At 33.6% G+C, this 17908-nt stretch overlaps 1 protein-coding gene across 1 annotated transcript in view; it reads left to right on the top strand.

The window, feature by feature from the left end:
* Window positions 1–10913, top strand: part of LOC149806423 (terminal uridylyltransferase 7-like) — a 129052-nt gene extending 118139 nt beyond the window's left edge. Inside the window, exons 27-28 of the mRNA XM_089953079.1 lie at window positions 2508–2586; window positions 9179–10913. Coding sequence (XP_089809205.1) covers window positions 2508–2586; window positions 9179–9234 — 135 coding nt within the window. The 3' untranslated portion in view covers window positions 9235–10913. The remainder of the gene's footprint in view (window positions 1–2507; window positions 2587–9178) is intronic.
* The last annotated feature ends 6995 nt before the right edge of the window (window positions 10914–17908 follow it).

Genomic DNA, 17908 nt, shown 5'->3' with positions numbered 1-17908 from the left:
TACAACGTGCAAATCATGCCTAGAGCCACTTTAATCCTTGTTTATTCCCAAACATATTCAATGCAGATTTTGCTTTATTCATTTTTTTGACCAAATCGCATTTATCCAGATAACACTTCAGCTAGTCAGTGATAGCTATTTCATTTAGGTTGATCCAAGCAAGCAAGAGTTACTCTTTTTCAACGATATAAGCGATGCTAGGAACGAAGATAATCTTTACGAAAAGGTACACACATTCAATAGTGCAAGGCACAACCAGCATAACTGTTACATGTTCATGAAAGAATGGTAATAATAAAGACTAAAATTGTGAATATAGATCAGCTAAGATCACCATTAATCTGTTTTACTTTTGTATCTTGACTGCACAAAATCAAACTTTTCCACACAATGGAAAGCTGGACATTTTGGTGTCTCCTTGGTTTATAATTTGCAGATTTGTCTTTTGTTTTCTGACAGCAATACAGGCCAGTTAATCAGTAAAACCTGAAACTGTCTTGGAGGACATTTTGACCAGCAACTTTACCAGGACTTTGATGTGTAATTGCCTTTCACTCATAATATTAGCATCACTATCGTAGTTTTGTAAAATGAGGTTTAAGGTCACTTACATCAAAAGCAAACTACAACTCAGTTTTTATGGTATTAGCGTAATTTTCAAGCATTATTTATGAAACTTCATTATTGTATTTTGGATTTATCATTAAAGTTTAGTGCATTGGTGCCTATGAAACATATATAAGGGATGTACTTCATTCAGCACATGTTCAAACCTACAATGTACATGGGGTGGTGCCATTATGTAAATACGCTCACTAGCCCAATTGCACACCTTGAATCAAACCCTATTGTTATTCATGTGTGTGTGTGTGATTATGATTTTTAACGTAGCTTTAACAATTTTTCAGTCATATCACTATGATGTCCGCACTGTGACAGTTTATAGTGATGTCAGCACTGGGGCATCATGCCCCACACATGTAGCATGATGTCCCACCCAGTCACATTATCCTGAAACCTGGCCGACCAGTCCTAACACTAACCTCTTAATGCTGAGTGCCTAGCGAGGCAGCTGTTATTACCATTTCTGGAAGTCTTTGGTATGACTTGGCCGGGGATTGAACCTATGACTCCATCTTCCGAGGTGGATGCTCTAACCACTAGGCCACTGGAACGGTCTATTGTTATTCATTGTTGTCATACTGGGATAACATTCTATCGAGTTAGGTAATTACAATTTCAAGTTGAAATAAAAACGTAATTACAGGTGCACTGTTATAAATAGTATAATGTAATAATGCATAAACAAACAGTAATCGAGTTAAACAGTAGAGGTAGTGTCACAGAAACCCGCGAATGCTCGATTCTTGTCATCGTCCGATCAAGTTATACACAAATCTGAATTGGGCAAAAACAACAGAAAATTAAATAAATTTCTTGATTTTTCAAACAAATTTATACCATTTCTATGTAATAATCATACATGCCAACCCAGAGAGAGTTATACGGGTAATTTTTGCTAATGTAAGTTTGCCTAAATACATGCGTGCATCTTGGACTTTTGGGTCAGCTTATACGTGGGTTATGAACTTTTTACTGTTTATACCTATTCAACTTGGTTTATATGCGAGTATATGTAGTATTTCTTCTTTAAATATGATTCCCAATCATAGAACCACTACTGCCTCACAAATCAAGCCCTCCCAGGTTAAAACATTTAGCTAAAAAGCTAAAAGTTTTTTGACCACCTATGTGTCAGGCAGAGTGATTCTCCCTTGGTACAGGAATTGGTACCTCTCATCATGAGAACTCTTAAAAGCCAGAATCTACTTGCAAGATGTACTATTTCAAGTTGGAGAAGTTTTTCACTTATAAGGAAAGTATTCTCCATCTATATTTCTAACGTTTTCTCTTCCTATGCTGATAAAGTTGTGCCTTTTCAATTTTCTAACACTTTGTCATCGTCACACATTTAGGTACTAGCACAGGTAGCCAATGAAACTTCACATTAAGTTCAGGTTATAATTACTTTTTTGTGCATGCAAGTTTCTCATGCTTATTGAAAATTCTTTATATATGTAAACTTCACATTGGTGTTAAACTTACTGTACACGGTCACTAGCACACTGTGCTATCATAACAGAGAGGATATTGCATGAACTAAAGGCTTGTCAGATCTTTATTCACTTGGGTTTCACCTGGTCAAAGGCACTGGTCCCTTGCCCAAGTGGACTTTTCAAGGGTACCAACCTGGAAGAACAAAACACCAATTGAACTACTTTCAGGAGCTTAATTAGTTCACATATCATACAAGTCCTACCTCCTCACTAGTTTGGAAGTCAGCAGGCAAAATCAGCAATACTTTTCTTGGTGAGAAAAGAGTTCTTAAATAGGTATTCTTCTTGAGCAGATGTCCTTTATATGAAGGTGCCACTAAGACAAGTATCACTGTAAATCCTATTTTAATATAGTACACTGTACAATAAACACATTCTTTATGCTTTCAGCCTCATAGATCTCCATATCACCAAAGACAGGTCATCATTCAGAGCTCAGGGGGCAAGGAAAGTTCCAAGCTTTCTCTTGGTAAGTGATGTCCTTTACTTACATAAGGAAAGGTCTTAGCCACATCATAGCCAGACCTGTGGTAAGACTATGCATGAAGTATAGCAAAGCATGATATACACTGGTACAGATTATGTCTAAGACTATGCATGAAGTACAGCAAAGTATGATATACACTGGTACAGATTATGTCTAGGACTATGCATGAAGTACAGCAAAGTATGATATACACTGGTACAGATTATGTCGAAGACTATGCATGAAGTACAGCAAAGTATGATATACACACTGGTACAGATTATGTCTAGGACTATGCATGAAGTACAGCAAAGCATTATATACACTGGTATAGATTATGTCTAGGACTATGCATGAAGTACAGCAAAGCATGATATACACTGGTATAGATTATGTCTAAGACTATGCATGAAGTACAGCAATACATGATATACACACTGGTACAGATTATGTCTAGGACTATGCATGAAGTACAGCAATGCACGATATACACACTGGTACAGTTTATGTCTAGGACTATGCATGAAGTACAGCAAAGCATGATATACACACTGGTACAGATTATGTCTAAGACTATGCATGAAGTACAGCAAAGCACGATATACACGCTGGTACAGATTATGTCTAGGACTATGCATGAAGTACAGCAATGCATGATATACACACTGGTACAGATTATGTCTAGGACTATGCATGAAGTACAGCAATGCATGATATACACACTGGTACAGATTATGTCTAAGACTATGCATGAAGTACAGCAAAGCATGATATACACACTGGTACAGATTATGTCTAGGACTATGCATGAAGTACAGCAAAGCATGATATACACACTGGTACAGATTATGTCTAGGACTATGCATGAAGTACAGCAATGCATGATATACACACTGGTACAGATTATGTCTAAGACTATGCATGAAGTACAGCAAAGCATGATATACACACTGGTACAGATTATGTCTAGGACTATGCATGAAGTACAGCAATGCATGATATACACACTGGTACATTTTATGTCCAGTGTTAGTTATAGGCTAGATATTTGTCTTTATAACCTTGCTGTAGTGACAGCTTTCAAAGCAAATTGTTTCTAATACATAGTCTTCTGTTGTGCTATGATTTATGGGTGAAACAATTCATCAATACATCGATGAATTGATATTTTTCCTGGAACGATACACATATTAGTCTTCAGTTATGAATTATTATTATTAGTTTGCCCTTCAAATTATTTAAATATATAATTCATCTGAAACAGCAGTCCTAGGTATTCATTTTATTAGTAAAAACAAAAAATGACTATTGAGAATACTCGCTCGCCATCTGCAAATTCTAACAAAGTGACATGGTTAGTAATCTGCCCCCACCTCAGATGCGGGATGTCGTGGGTTTGATCCCTGGCCAAGACATACCAAAGACTTATAAAAATGGTACTAACAGCTGCCTCGCTTGGCACGCAGCATTAAGAGGTTAGTGTTAGGACTGGTCGGCCTGATGTAAGGATAATGTGACTGGGTGGGACATCATGCTACATGTCTGCGGCATGATGCCCTAGTGCTAGATATCACTATAAACTGTCACACTGCAGACATTGTAGCGATATGACTAAAATTTTTTTTAAAGCTACGTTAAAAATCCGAATCACACACACACACAAAGTGACATGGTTCGTAATCTGCCCCCATCCCCAATTCCATGCTAATTATCTTATCACAGCAGCATGTTCAGCATAAAGGATACATTCCAAATATGTTCTACGTGCATAATGAATATAATGAAGTACTTTACTCATCATTTAATAACCAATATTAAGTGAATTTTCTACATTGAATTTGATCTTACCTGCATTGGTTGATTTGAAAGCTACTCTACCAGTCTGTCACTTGGTAAGATATGTTAGGTTCAAATCTTATTTGCAGTTACTTGTTCCAGTCGAGGTTAAATAATAACTACCAGTCAGCAATCAGTGTAGCTTATTCACTGCATGACAGACAGGAAGTTCTAGCAAAGCAACAGAGAATATTCCCTCTAAAGTCATTGAAATAAAACTTAAACAGAGATGCTGCCAGGGTGTGCGATTGTGTGAATCATGCAAAATATGTACGAATTTGCACACCTGGAGAACGGTGATGCGCGAGAACTCCCACAAATTAGTTGAAAGCCCCACATATGAAAATGTGCTCAATGAAGTATTCCATTCTTGTTTAATCATTCTTGTCATGACATCTGTTTTTCTGGTAGGCAACTGTTTACACGTCTGGGGTCTTCATGCATGACAAAAATGGTTGTTAAACTAAATTTGATTGGCACATTGTGCTGTGGAATAAGCGTTATGGCATAGTTTGAACCCTCCATGAAGAAAGTTTTATAAATGTGTATAAAATACAGGCCACCTAGAAAACTCAAAATGTCTGATTTCCAGTGTGGTTCATTACATTTTCATTTGCAAGATACCGGCTGGTGATAGTGATAATGACAATAATTTGTAAAGTTATGAAGTATATTTGATTATCAGAGCTGAAAAATTTAATGGAGATACCAGTGAGTGATTTTGAGCCAAAATGATGTTAAATACAAGTTAGATGCACATGTTGGATGGACTAAAATAGAGGGAATGATGGTCAGTCTCCCTTTCAGCAGTATTTCGAAATTAAGTGTAGAAAGGAGCTGAATACTGAGCCTAATTTAATTAAAGGCAATTTAAAAGTAGAATGCCATTTTCATTTTTTAATCAATCAGTTTAGCCCTGTGAATCATATGCTACAAAATCATTTATCCATATCAACATTAAGATAAACAAAATAAATAAGAATGAAAAAAAAATGAAATTAAAAAATGAAATTAAGAGGCAAAGATATTTATTTTTAATATCTCTGCACAAGCATGGCATGACATTGACTGACTGAAAAAACCGTCATACAGCATTATGGAACAGATAAAAAAATCTGGCATAGTAGTCAGTAAACTAGTGATTCAAGAAGTACTTTTGTGTTAGTGAAAAACCTATTTTGGAGAAGATGTATGGGAGCTCTGGAAAATTCTAAATAACAGCCACAAAAATCAATTTCCCAACATCTTCAAGCTGACAAAGCTAGCAATTCATATGCCCTTTCAGAAAGAAGCACAGAAAAATAATCATACACAGATAAGGAACATGCTCAGAAATAATTAACAGATTAATACTTGCACATCTAGAGGTGACGTCTTTTAAAGATTTTGATTAAATTACAGCTCTATAAAAGTGGAGTATTGAAGCGTTAGGTAAATATTGAACCATGACTGTTTCCTCAAACCCCCTCCTTCTTTTCTACTCTCCCCTTCTTTCGGTGACAAAGGTTGAAGTCCCACTTAAAATATAATCCTGATAGAATGTCTACTTAAATTGTACATGGGGAACAAATTTGGAATTTCTCTTTCTGTGCAGAGATATTTAACCAGTGAATGAAGGTGCTGATGGAATAAATACATGTATCACAGAATCAGCAAGGGGGCAGATTTCAAACAGTTGAAGTTTATTACCTTGTCTAAAATGTGTTTTTTTTAAATTATAGAATAGGGCTGAGTGTTCCAGTAGTTTTCCTTCTTCACTAATAAATACAAGTACCTGTGGCCACGTCAGTCTTTTGTATCTACATGAAGTACATTGTGATAGATTTTGTTGGTATTCATCCTCATTCTCATGGCCAGATTTGTTCTAGATAAAATTTTCTTTGCTTTGTTGCATCTGTTTTAAAGTTGAACATGAAATTGGTAATAAGTTGTTTTCAAAGCTTTCATGCAGCGTAAAACAAAAGGACTGGTGGCTAAAGTGAGTTAAGTGGAGCCACCATTAAATAGTCTAAAATGCTGAATAAAACTCACTGACAACCAACAAGTAGTCTGAAAGTATTTTTGTTTTCTTGTTATTAATAAGAAATGCATATTAATATATGATAACTATATCTGTAATCTGCATACTGGAAATACAACCAGTGTGTAAATATATAAATGGGCACCAACTACCTTTCAAAGATGGAAAGACCATGAAGTGTATCGATACATATATCGCAGGCTGTGTAGCTTGAATCAGATCGATATGTGGCACAGGTGTATTGTTTCACCCCTAATATGATTATGTTTATTTGCCAGTCATCCATGTCCAGCACTGTACACATAAAATACCACATTCATGGACTTTTAAAGTTAAAACAAGGCTCATGTCCACACTATTGACATATTTGCATACAAACACCAGTGAAGGAACAATATTCTCTCATAGAGTCCTAGAATGAACACCCTTCACATTCATGTAAAGATGCCAATGCACCATGTGGACCAACCAAAGTTAGGGACCCTGAGTGGCTGAGTGGTCTAAAGCGCTCACCGTTACTGATCACTGCCATCTCACCTCTGTTTGCGTGGGTTTGAGTCTCAGCTTTGACTCATGTGGTTATGTGAGAAACCTTGCCAGTAGCTTCTCATGGGTCGGTGGTTCTTTCCTGGTTTTCCTGGCTTCTTCCTTCATCATTTATACTGGCCGCCATGTATTGCCTATCTTGTGCTGAAAAATGGTGCTAAACCCTACAACAACAACAACAACCAAACAAATGTATTAAAAGCAAAAACAAAGTTAAACAACACATCAGATACTTCCAGTTTCTGCCAGATATCTGGAAATTATCCTGACATTGGTGCCTTTGAACTCCAGGCAACAGCCTCGTTTTTGCCTTTTGCCATTAGACTAATATACAAAAAAGAAACAAAAGTATTGTATTTAAGATCATAGGACAAAATCTATTCTTCAAAGTCTGCAGTACATTTATTGAGTTAAAATTTTCAGTTGTTGCAAAATTAGTTGTACAGTTTATGACTTTATCATGCCATTTGTCAGGGAAGATTTTTTTTTGTAGCCACAAATGCAGTTAAGGCATAGATGGCTCACTTGTTCATCCATCAGTCTGTCAAGACATCCATCTGGTCATTGGCACATCCATTTGTCCATTTATCTTGATATGCTTTGAATTCGGCACAGTTTCTTATAGCAGTGGTAGGGTATTTGTGTTTCATGCACATATTCAGAGATGTTCCCAGTACATGTGATCATGTGATTTGTACAAAATTTGTAAAGTGGTGATGCACTAGAACTCTTGCAAATTTGTTTCAAGTTGTGCATATGAAAATGTACTCTGTGCAGTAATGCATTATACAATTTTGTTTCAGCCATTCACCCAAAAAGTGCTTATCACAACAAAAGTCAAGTCAGCAAAAATATTGTAGCTCTTGTTTGAATGTGTATATTTCATAACTGTTAACACATCAGGTTGTCTTCAGCTTAACATGAATGGTTGTTAAAGTAAATTTGATTGGAACATTGGGCTCCATAACTTGCATTCTGTCATAGAATGAACCTTGCATCAAGGATATTTTACAAATTGGCATTTATAATACAGACTATCTAGAAGACCCATAATGGACGAGTCCCAGCTTGGTTCATCGCTAGCTGATGACTTTGTTTAGCTATTTCTGGTTAATCATAGTGATGAAGGCAATTTATATTTAAAGTTAGGAAGTCAATCAGATTATTGGAGCTGGAAACACGTTAATGGAGATAATGGTGAGTGACTTTGAATGGTGTTAAATTTGAGTCCGTTATACATGTGTGATGGACAAAAACACACAGCATGATGGCCAACCATTCATTTCTGGGGTATTTTAAAATTAAATGTGGAAAAGACAGACACACAAGCCAAATTAAAATACAGACAATTTAAAAGCAGAGTGCACTTTTCATTCCTTTTCTTCTCACAATTTAGCCCTATGGGATCATGTGCTACAAAACTATATAGCCCTAGGATAAAGATTACGATAAATCTAATAAATAAGATCATAAAATGAAATTAAGAAGTAAATGGTATTTATTTTATCAAAGTTCATGTTTGAACAAGTAGACTATGATATTAATGGACTTAAAATCGTAATAAAGCATTGTGGAAATGTAAATCTGACATTAGTCAATAGAGTGCTAATTCAAGAAAGTTAGTGAAATTTTTTATTTTGGAGCAGAGCTATTCAAGAGACAATACCTATAATACCTATGAGCTGAGTTTCCCAATATGTGGCCAGACTAGCTATGCATATGCCCTTTCAGACAGCAGACTGTGAAAGGGGGTTTCTCAGTACAGAACAATAATCATACGCAGATAAGTCACAGATTAAGTTCAGAAGAAATTAAAAAATAGTGCTTATAGAACTAGAGGAAACATCTTTTAAAGATTTTTATTTCAATAGTAATCATGTTGGGTGAAACAGGAAGAAAGAGAAATGGATATTGAAGTATTAAATAAAGATTGAACTATGGCCATTTTTCCCCCCCCCCCCCCGTTTTTGTTTACTCCCCCCCCCCTTATTTTTAAGACAAGGGGAAAATCTCCCCTTGTGATGAAATCCAGGTAGCATCACTGCATATTTCTAGTTTAATATGTGAGTGTGTTTGTCCATGTTCATGTGTGTGTGTGTGTGACTCTCTGTCTTTGTGTGATTTAAGTTGTGAAAGTATATTGGGCGAAGGAAAAGTCTGTCAAAACTCAGGATATCTTTTGTTTTGCTGTAGGTATAACAGTTCAAAATGAATCCTTCCACAGTCCCAGAGGAAGTCCGCAGAAGTGAAAATTCATTTGTGTACCAAACTCACAAACTACAACAACTAGAGAGGTATAGAAACTAGATGGAACATATGCAGAACAGGAGACAGCAGCAAAACTGAGAGACTTGAGACTTGACAACTGCATTTTTGCACTCAAACCATTTAAGTGGGATCAGTCTGATACAGAGGCTCTTACATAAGTGCCAAGTTAAAAGGAAAGTTATGAAAAGAGTTCAGTGATCTCAGCATTTTACAAGCTTTGGTATGCATAAAATTGAAATTATTTCACGATTTTCATCTATTTAACATGAACACATATGTAAGATTCTGTTTATCACATGACAAAATCAGTTGATTTAATCAATAGAAACCATAAACTAGTGTGATATAATGGCTATACTATATTCAGACATCTTTATATTAAATCTCTGCAGTGTCCAACATTATTGTTTCATTTATCATGTCATGATATATGTTCACATGTTACGTATCTAAATTCTGAAATAGTTGAGAGTTTGTGGATTAAAACATAGGATATTAAATGACCAGTTGGTAATTATTCCCACTATGCCATTATATTAACGGTATAACTGCATAATCAGTCAGTTAAAAAATAGTTGACTGTAGTTGTGTTAGACTTGCCAGGAGCATTCTGTGAAGAGAGTTAGAAGCAACTGACATCGTTTGAAACAATATTGCTATGCATCTCATGTTATCTATATATCAATATACAAACATTATGAAGCAGGAGCTTTAGGCAGCAAATGGTATGGATAATTTTCTTTGCATCTTTTAGATGAATATAAATATTTATGAAGAACAGATAGACCATTTGTATCTTAAATTTTTAAACCATGTTCATCAGTTCAATGTTTTGATTATGGAGGCAATCAGAAGTAAAAAATACTTTCATTTTTTTTCTTCTTTCTTTCTGCAATCAGTGTCTTGCATATAATATGAAAGTCTGCACCAGTTGCCACATGGGACTAGTTATTGCATGATTATTGCTTTCTCATGTCAGTGTGCAGTTTATTTTGAACTAGCTGAGGAAATAATTAGCATGATGCAAAATACATTTTTTAAATTCTGCAACAAGCAAAAATACTGCATAGAATTTAAAATAATTTACAATCATGTGGTAACTTGTACCATGTGGCAGCTGGCACAGATCTTCAAAAGGAATTCATGCTCCATCCTTGGCAGATGAATTCTGTTACAAACAATAAACATTTATCAGAGATTAATTGTCTCTAATTTATTCTGTTATCAGATGTGTGCTTCCTTTTGTTTTGTGTTCTTTCATCATCACTTGTGGCATAGAACGAGAAACCTCATTAGTGGTTTCTCTGCTTTGACATGTACATACAGAAAACCTAGCTGGAAAAGGTGTGTAACCAGATCTGTGATTATATGATACATTGGTCATATGAAGATCTGTGCACTTCACTTCAAATTTTAAAACAAAATAGAACAGCATAAATCATACTCTCATGGCAAGAAATTCAAGCTCAAGTTCCAAGTCCTAAAACTTTAAAAGTCTGTAATTTTATTTTAGAATAAAGCTAGACTCACAGGACTTTTACAGTTTATAACTTAATTAGAATAAAGCTAGACTCACAGGACTTTGACAGTTTATAACTTAATTAGAATAAATCTAGACTCACAGGACTTTGACAGTTTATAACTTTAGTTAGAACAATGCTAGAATCACAGAACTTTGACAGTTTATAACTTTAGTTAGAACAATGCTAGAATCACAGGACTTTGACAGTTTATAACTTTAGTTAGAACAATGCTAGAATCACAGAACTTTGACAGTTTATAACTTTAGTTAGAACAATGCTAGAATCGCAGAACTTTGACAGTTTATAACTTTAGTTAGAACAATGCTAGAATCGCAGAACTTTGACAGTTTATAACTTTAGTTAGAACAATGCTAGAATCGCAGAACTTTGACAGTTTATAACTTAATTAGAATAAAGCTAGACTCACAGGACTTTGACAGTTTATAACTTAATTAGAATAAATCTAGACTCACAGGACTTTGACAGTTTATAACTTTAGTTAGAACAATGCTAGAATCACAGTACTTTGACAGTTTATAACTTTAGTTAGAACAATGCTAGAATCACAGAACTTTGACAGTTTATAACTTTAGTTAGAACAATGCTAGAATCACAGAACTTTGACAGTTTATAACTTTAGTTAGAACAATGCTAGAATCACAGGACTTTGAAGTTTATAACTTTAGTTAGAACAATGCTAGAATCGCAGAACTTTGACAGTTTATAACTTTATTTAGAATCAAGCTAGACTAACAGAACTTTGACAGTTTATAACTTTAGTTAGAATAATGCTAGAATCACAGAACTTTGACAGTTTATAACTTTAGTTAGAACAATGCTAGAATCGCAGAACTTTGACAGTTTATAACTTAATTAGAATAAAGCTAGACTCACAGAACTTTGAAGTTTATAACTTTAGTTAGAACAATGCTAGAATCACAGGACTTTGACAGTTTATAACTTTAGTTAGAACAATGCTAGAATCACAGAACTTTGAAGTTTATAACTTTAGTTAGAACAATGCATGAATCACAGAACTTTGACAGTTTATAACTTAATTAGAATAAAGCTAGACTCACAGAACTTTGACAGTTTATAACTTAATTAGAATAAAGCTAGACTCACAGGACTTTGACAGTTTATAACTTTAGTTAGAACAATGCTAGAATCACAGAACTTTGAAGTTTATAACTTTAGTTAGAACAATGCATGAATCACAGAACTTTGACAGTTTATAACTTAATTAGAATAAAGCTAGACTCACAGAACTTTGACAGTTTATAACTTAATTAGAATAAAGCTAGACTCACAGGACTTTGACAGTTTATAACTTTAGTTAGAACAATGCTAGAATCACAGGACTTTGAAGTTTATAACTTTAGTTAGAACAATGCTAGAATCGCAGAACTTTGACAGTTTATAACTTTAATTAGAATAAAGCTAGACTCACAGAACTTTGACAGTTTATAACTTTAGTTAGAACAATGCTAGAATCACAGAACTTTGACAGTTTATAACTTTAGTTAGAACAATGCTAGAATCACAGAACTTTGACAGTTTATAACTTTAATTAGAATAAAGCTAGACTCACAGAACTTTGACAGTTTATAACTTAATTAGAATAAAGCTAGACTCACAGAACTTTGACAGTTTATAACTTTAGTTAGAACAATGCTAGAATCACAGAACTTTGACAGTTTATAACTTTAGTTAGAACAATGCTAGAATCACAGAACTTTGACAGTTTATAACTTTAGTTAGAACAATGCTAGAATCACAGAACTTTGACAGTTTATAACTTTAGTTAGAACAATGCTAGAATCACAGGACTTTGACAGTTTATAACTTTAGTTAGAACAATGCTAGAATCACAGAACTTTGAAGTTTATAACTTTAGTTAGAACAATGCATGAATCACAGAACTTTGACAGTTTATAACTTAATTAGAATAAAGCTAGACTCACAGAACTTTGACAGTTTATAACTTAATTAGAATAAAGCTAGACTCACAGGACTTTGACAGTTTATAACTTTAGTTAGAACAATGCTAGAATCACAGGACTTTGAAGTTTATAACTTTAGTTAGAACAATGCTAGAATCGCAGAACTTTGACAGTTTATAACTTTAATTAGAATAAAGCTAGACTCACAGAACTTTGACAGTTTATAACTTTAGTTAGAACAATGCTAGAATCACAGAACTTTGACAGTTTATAACTTTAGTTAGAACAATGCTAGAATCACAGAACTTTGACAGTTTATAACTTTAGTTAGAACAATGCTAGAATCACAGAACTTTGACAGTTTATAACTTAATTAGAATAAAGCTAGACTCACAGAACTTTGACAGTTTATAACTTAATTAGAATAAAGCTAGACTCACAGGACTTTGACAGTTTATAACTTTAGTTAGAACAATGCTAGAATCACAGGACTTTGAAGTTTATAACTTTAGTTAGAACAATGCTAGAATCGCAGAACTTTGACAGTTTATAACTTTAATTAGAATAAAGCTAGACTCACAGAACTTTGACAGTTTATAACTTTAGTTAGAACAATGCTAGAATCACAGAACTTTGACAGTTTATAACTTTAGTTAGAACAATGCTAGAATCACAGAACTTTGACAGTTTATAACTTTAGTTAGAACAATGCTAGAATCACAGAACTTTGACAGTTTATAACTTTAGTTAGAACAATGCTAGAATCACAGAACTTTGACAGTTTATAACTTAATTAGAATAAAGCTAGACTCACAGAACTTTGACAGTTTATAACTTAATTAGAATAAAGCTAGACTCACAGGACTTTGACAGTTTATAACTTTAGTTAGAACAATGCTAGAATCACAGGACTTTGAAGTTTATAACTTTAGTTAGAACAATGCTAGAATCGCAGAACTTTGACAGTTTATAACTTTAATTAGAATAAAGCTAGACTCACAGAACTTTGACAGTTTATAACTTTAGTTAGAACAATGCTAGAATCACAGAACTTTGACAGTTTATAACTTTAGTTAGAACAATGCTAGAATCACAGAACTTTGACAGTTTATAACTTTAATTAGAATAAAGCTAGACTCACAGAACTTTGACAGTTTATAACTTAATTAGAATAAAGCTAGACTCACAGAACTTTGACAGTTTATAACTTTAGTTAGAACAATGCTAGAATCACAGAACTTTGACAGTTTATAACTTTAGTTAGAACAATGCTAGAATCACAGAACTTTGACAGTTTATAACTTTAGTTAGAACAATGCTAGAATCACAGAACTTTGACAGTTTATAACTTTAGTTAGAACAATGCTAGAATCACAGAACTTTGACAGTTTATAACTTAATTAGAATAAAGCTAGACTCACAGAACTTTGACAGTTTATAACTTTAATTAGAATAAGGCTAGAATAACATTACTTTTTTCTCTCACTTGGGTCACTGAACTAGAGTACAAAATTTTCCACGATGCAGGCGTAGAATCGTACTGGTATTTGATTTTGGGTCTTTGAGCTTGGAAATGAGTTTTGTGTTCAACAGGTTTTGAGAAAATAGCCTTTTGTGTGATTTATTTTATTAAATCCAGCATTTTGTGAATGTTGTGAACAAGAGAGTTATTGTTTCAAGTCAGAAATGATTTTGTATTTAAGATTGTATGGAGTTATGGTTTTATATTCAATTCATGGCAGCTTTTGTTCTTAGTCTGCATATGAAATAGCAACATGATTTATTGGTGGTGTTATAAATGTGCAAAATATTTTAGCATAGTAATAAAAATGGCTAAAGGTAATAAGAATTAAATGGGCTGTTGTATTCCCAGTAATTACTGATTGTTTAGGATAAGGTTACTATTGCAGATGGACTTTGCTGTTTTCAAAAGAAAATTTAATGTGGAATTGGTATACAAGTGAGACCAGAAGTTAGTTCTGATTTCAGAATGACTTTCTTAACAATTTCTGAGAGTACCATATATTTGTAAACAAGTTTGTATTTCCTTTGATAATGGTCAGTGAGCGCTTCTGTCAAAAGATCAAAAGATTATAGGCTGTCTGCAAAATATATATGAATGACCTTATTCTAAAACATCAGTAATAATAGAGGATAAAATGATTCATAAAGGTTAAGAATTTTTTATTATTTTTTAGTGTTATTTTCATTACAATTCATTAGTATGCTGCTACATACTTAAAACTTTTAAAAAGTTGGCCAAAAACATTGCTTTAACGGGAAATTCCTTGTGACATTATATATATATATATATATACAAATTGTGTATATTTATATACATAGTTTGGTGTGTATAACACGCACCCTTATTTTTGACTCAGCATGAGGTGAGAAACTTGGTCTGACATGTGATGCATTTGCAGCATCCTACATTCCACTCTCTTGATGATTTTACACTCTTTTCATTGTGAAACAACATTCCACCATTTTAGACGTTACACTGATCATCATTTGTTACATGGTGTTTAATTGGTTTACAGTAAAACCGTACTTGATTGTTGCTCTGTTCATTTCTGTCAGTGCATAATACCTGTATGTGACTGTGATGGTTAGTTTGTCTCTCTCAGTATAGGAATTTCTTATGCGGGCCATGTTGATATTTTTGTTAGGCACTATTTTTTCAGATGAAGATAGAACACAAGATGTTATGTGAAGGCTAGGGTCCAGTATTTATACTTATTTGACCTAACATGACACCTGTGAAATCTGTCCAAGTATCTAGGCTAAAATTTACTTAAACAATGCCTCATAATTATGTTGGGCACATCAATTTGCACATACATTTGGTATTGCATCCAACTTGCTTGCTTGTATGATAGCTCTAAGCATAAGTTTGTTTGACAACTTTAGTAAATTCATGATTTTATTTATTCTTATACTAGACTACACACATACATGTCTATATGTAACTCTTTATTTCGATGAGAGAGTTTTTAAATAAGCAAGTTGGACAAATACATTTAAGCCATGACTAATTTGAGTATTTTCAAACATTGTTTCAAGAAATTTAATTGAAGGTAAGAAATGTAATTATTACCTTTGATAATCTCTGTTTGATGGATGAATTAAAAAAATCAAACATTTTCTGCTCTGACATAATTTAGATTGTATATTATTAAAGGTCAGAGATAAAAGTCTAATTCATATTTTTTATATACTTGTGGTGATGTGTCTGTCAATGACACATTTTGTTTCTGCCCAGTAATTTTAAAGGACGTATTGAATTTTAAAGAATGATATAGGCTTAGTATTAACAAGCTGTAGGTAAATTTTAACATTTACCTATTTGTGGGTAAAACTTTTACTAAGTTACAACCCATTTAAATTCAGAGTTTGCCTTTACAACCAGAATTCTGCCTCTTTTTAATTACATTTGAAAGACTTTACAAATTAAAACCAAATTTGGTTTTGGTTGCGTATGGTAATTAAGTTGGTCAAGTTAAATTTTCATTCAGGTTATGGCCCTTTTTTAACCCTAAATTGTGCCCTTAAAACTTGAATTCCATTTGTACTCATTGGTTCGAATGATTTTGCTTTGTCGTATTCTATTGAGAAAATGTATCTTGGGTTTAATTTTCACTTTATTTTTTGTGAAACTTCACCAAGTCACGACCTTTGCCCTTGCATAGTTTCAATTTGACTGAAATAACTTTCAAAGAACATTATTGATGAAACCGAAGTTGATGTAGAACTTCATTCCTAGGGAACTGTCAGATTGATATTGAACTTTATATTGAGTATAGACTGGTCAAGTTGATGTCGAATTTCATATTGATTAAAGATATGTCAAGCTGATATGGAACTTCATATTGATTAAAGACATGTCAAGTTGATATGGAACTTCATATTGATTAGAGACATGTCAGGTTGATATGGAACTTCATATTGATTAAAGACAGGTCTAGTTGAATTTCACTTAGTTGACCTCTCAGAAAACCCAGGAATGTGCTACCCACAAATTAGCATAGTTATTGAGTTTTGCATTTTTCTCTATTAATAACAATATGATAGTAGATTTTAAGTGCATTGTGACAGATTTGTCGTTTTAAGTTCATGTTGACTGATAGGGAATTTCACATGCATGGTGACTAGTAGGGAATTGTAAAATGTTACTTGACTGATAGGGAATTTAAAAATCCATTGTGATTTGTAAGTACTTGGTGACTGATAGGAAATTTCACTTGCATGGTGACTAGTAGGGAATTGTAAAATGTTACTTGACTGATAGGGAATTTAAAAATCCATTGTGATTTGTAAGTACATGGTGACTGATAGGAAATTTTAAGTGCATGATGATTGGTAGGGGATTTAAAAGTGCATGGTGACTGATACAAGATTTTGAGTGTATGGTGATTAATAGAGGATTTATAGTGCATTGTGATTGATAGGGGATATTAAGTGCATAGAAAACATTTAATGAAAATTGGGCAAAAGATTGTTGAAGATATTAATATTTTGAAATTGTATGTATCAGATAATAGTTAACCCATTGGGACCCAGATCAGCTCAGCATGTGGAGAAGAAATGCACTGGGCAAGGCTTCTTGTCAAACTGGCTGGTCATTGGAATTTCTGTTATAGAATTTTTGATTGACATTCATTATGTTAGATCAAGAGGTTTGTTATGTCAAAGTATTATTTATGGCCTCTCTTTGATTTTGTATCATACACATAGGTGGTAGCTATGGCATTTGCACTTCTTTTATATTTTAGTCAGTATCTAGTCATGGAGGTTGATATGCATATGCAGCTGCAGAAACAGTACACTGCGATACGAAAAGTAGGTCACTGTAAAAGCAACATTTTACTGACCATTGATCATGTACTCTTTTTATGTTTATGCCAGTTTCTTTCATACCATTGCTTGTTCAGTTTTGAAACTTGCATCCTTTCTGAGGAGTACTAAACAGCATAACATAAATGTATCACAGTGACCTGTCATGAAACCTAATATTTGCATCCATCTTGAAGAGTACTTAAGCTTCATACCATAAGTAAATTGTTGTGACTTACTTTTTATGCTTCAGTAACATTTATACCATTTATGTTTCAGTCAGTTTATCTGTCACTTTAACTTTTACGATCACGCAACTTGATATTTGCATTCATCTTAAGGAGCAGTAGATGAAT

Source organism: Sinohyriopsis cumingii, chromosome 1 (assembly GCF_028554795.1).
Source record: "Sinohyriopsis cumingii isolate HCF-2022 chromosome 1, ASM2855479v2, whole genome shotgun sequence".
Classification (NCBI taxonomy): domain Eukaryota; kingdom Metazoa; phylum Mollusca; class Bivalvia; order Unionida; family Unionidae; genus Sinohyriopsis; species Sinohyriopsis cumingii.
The sequence above is the reverse complement of the archived record's forward strand: the minus strand, read 5'-3'. Positions and strand labels throughout refer to the sequence as shown.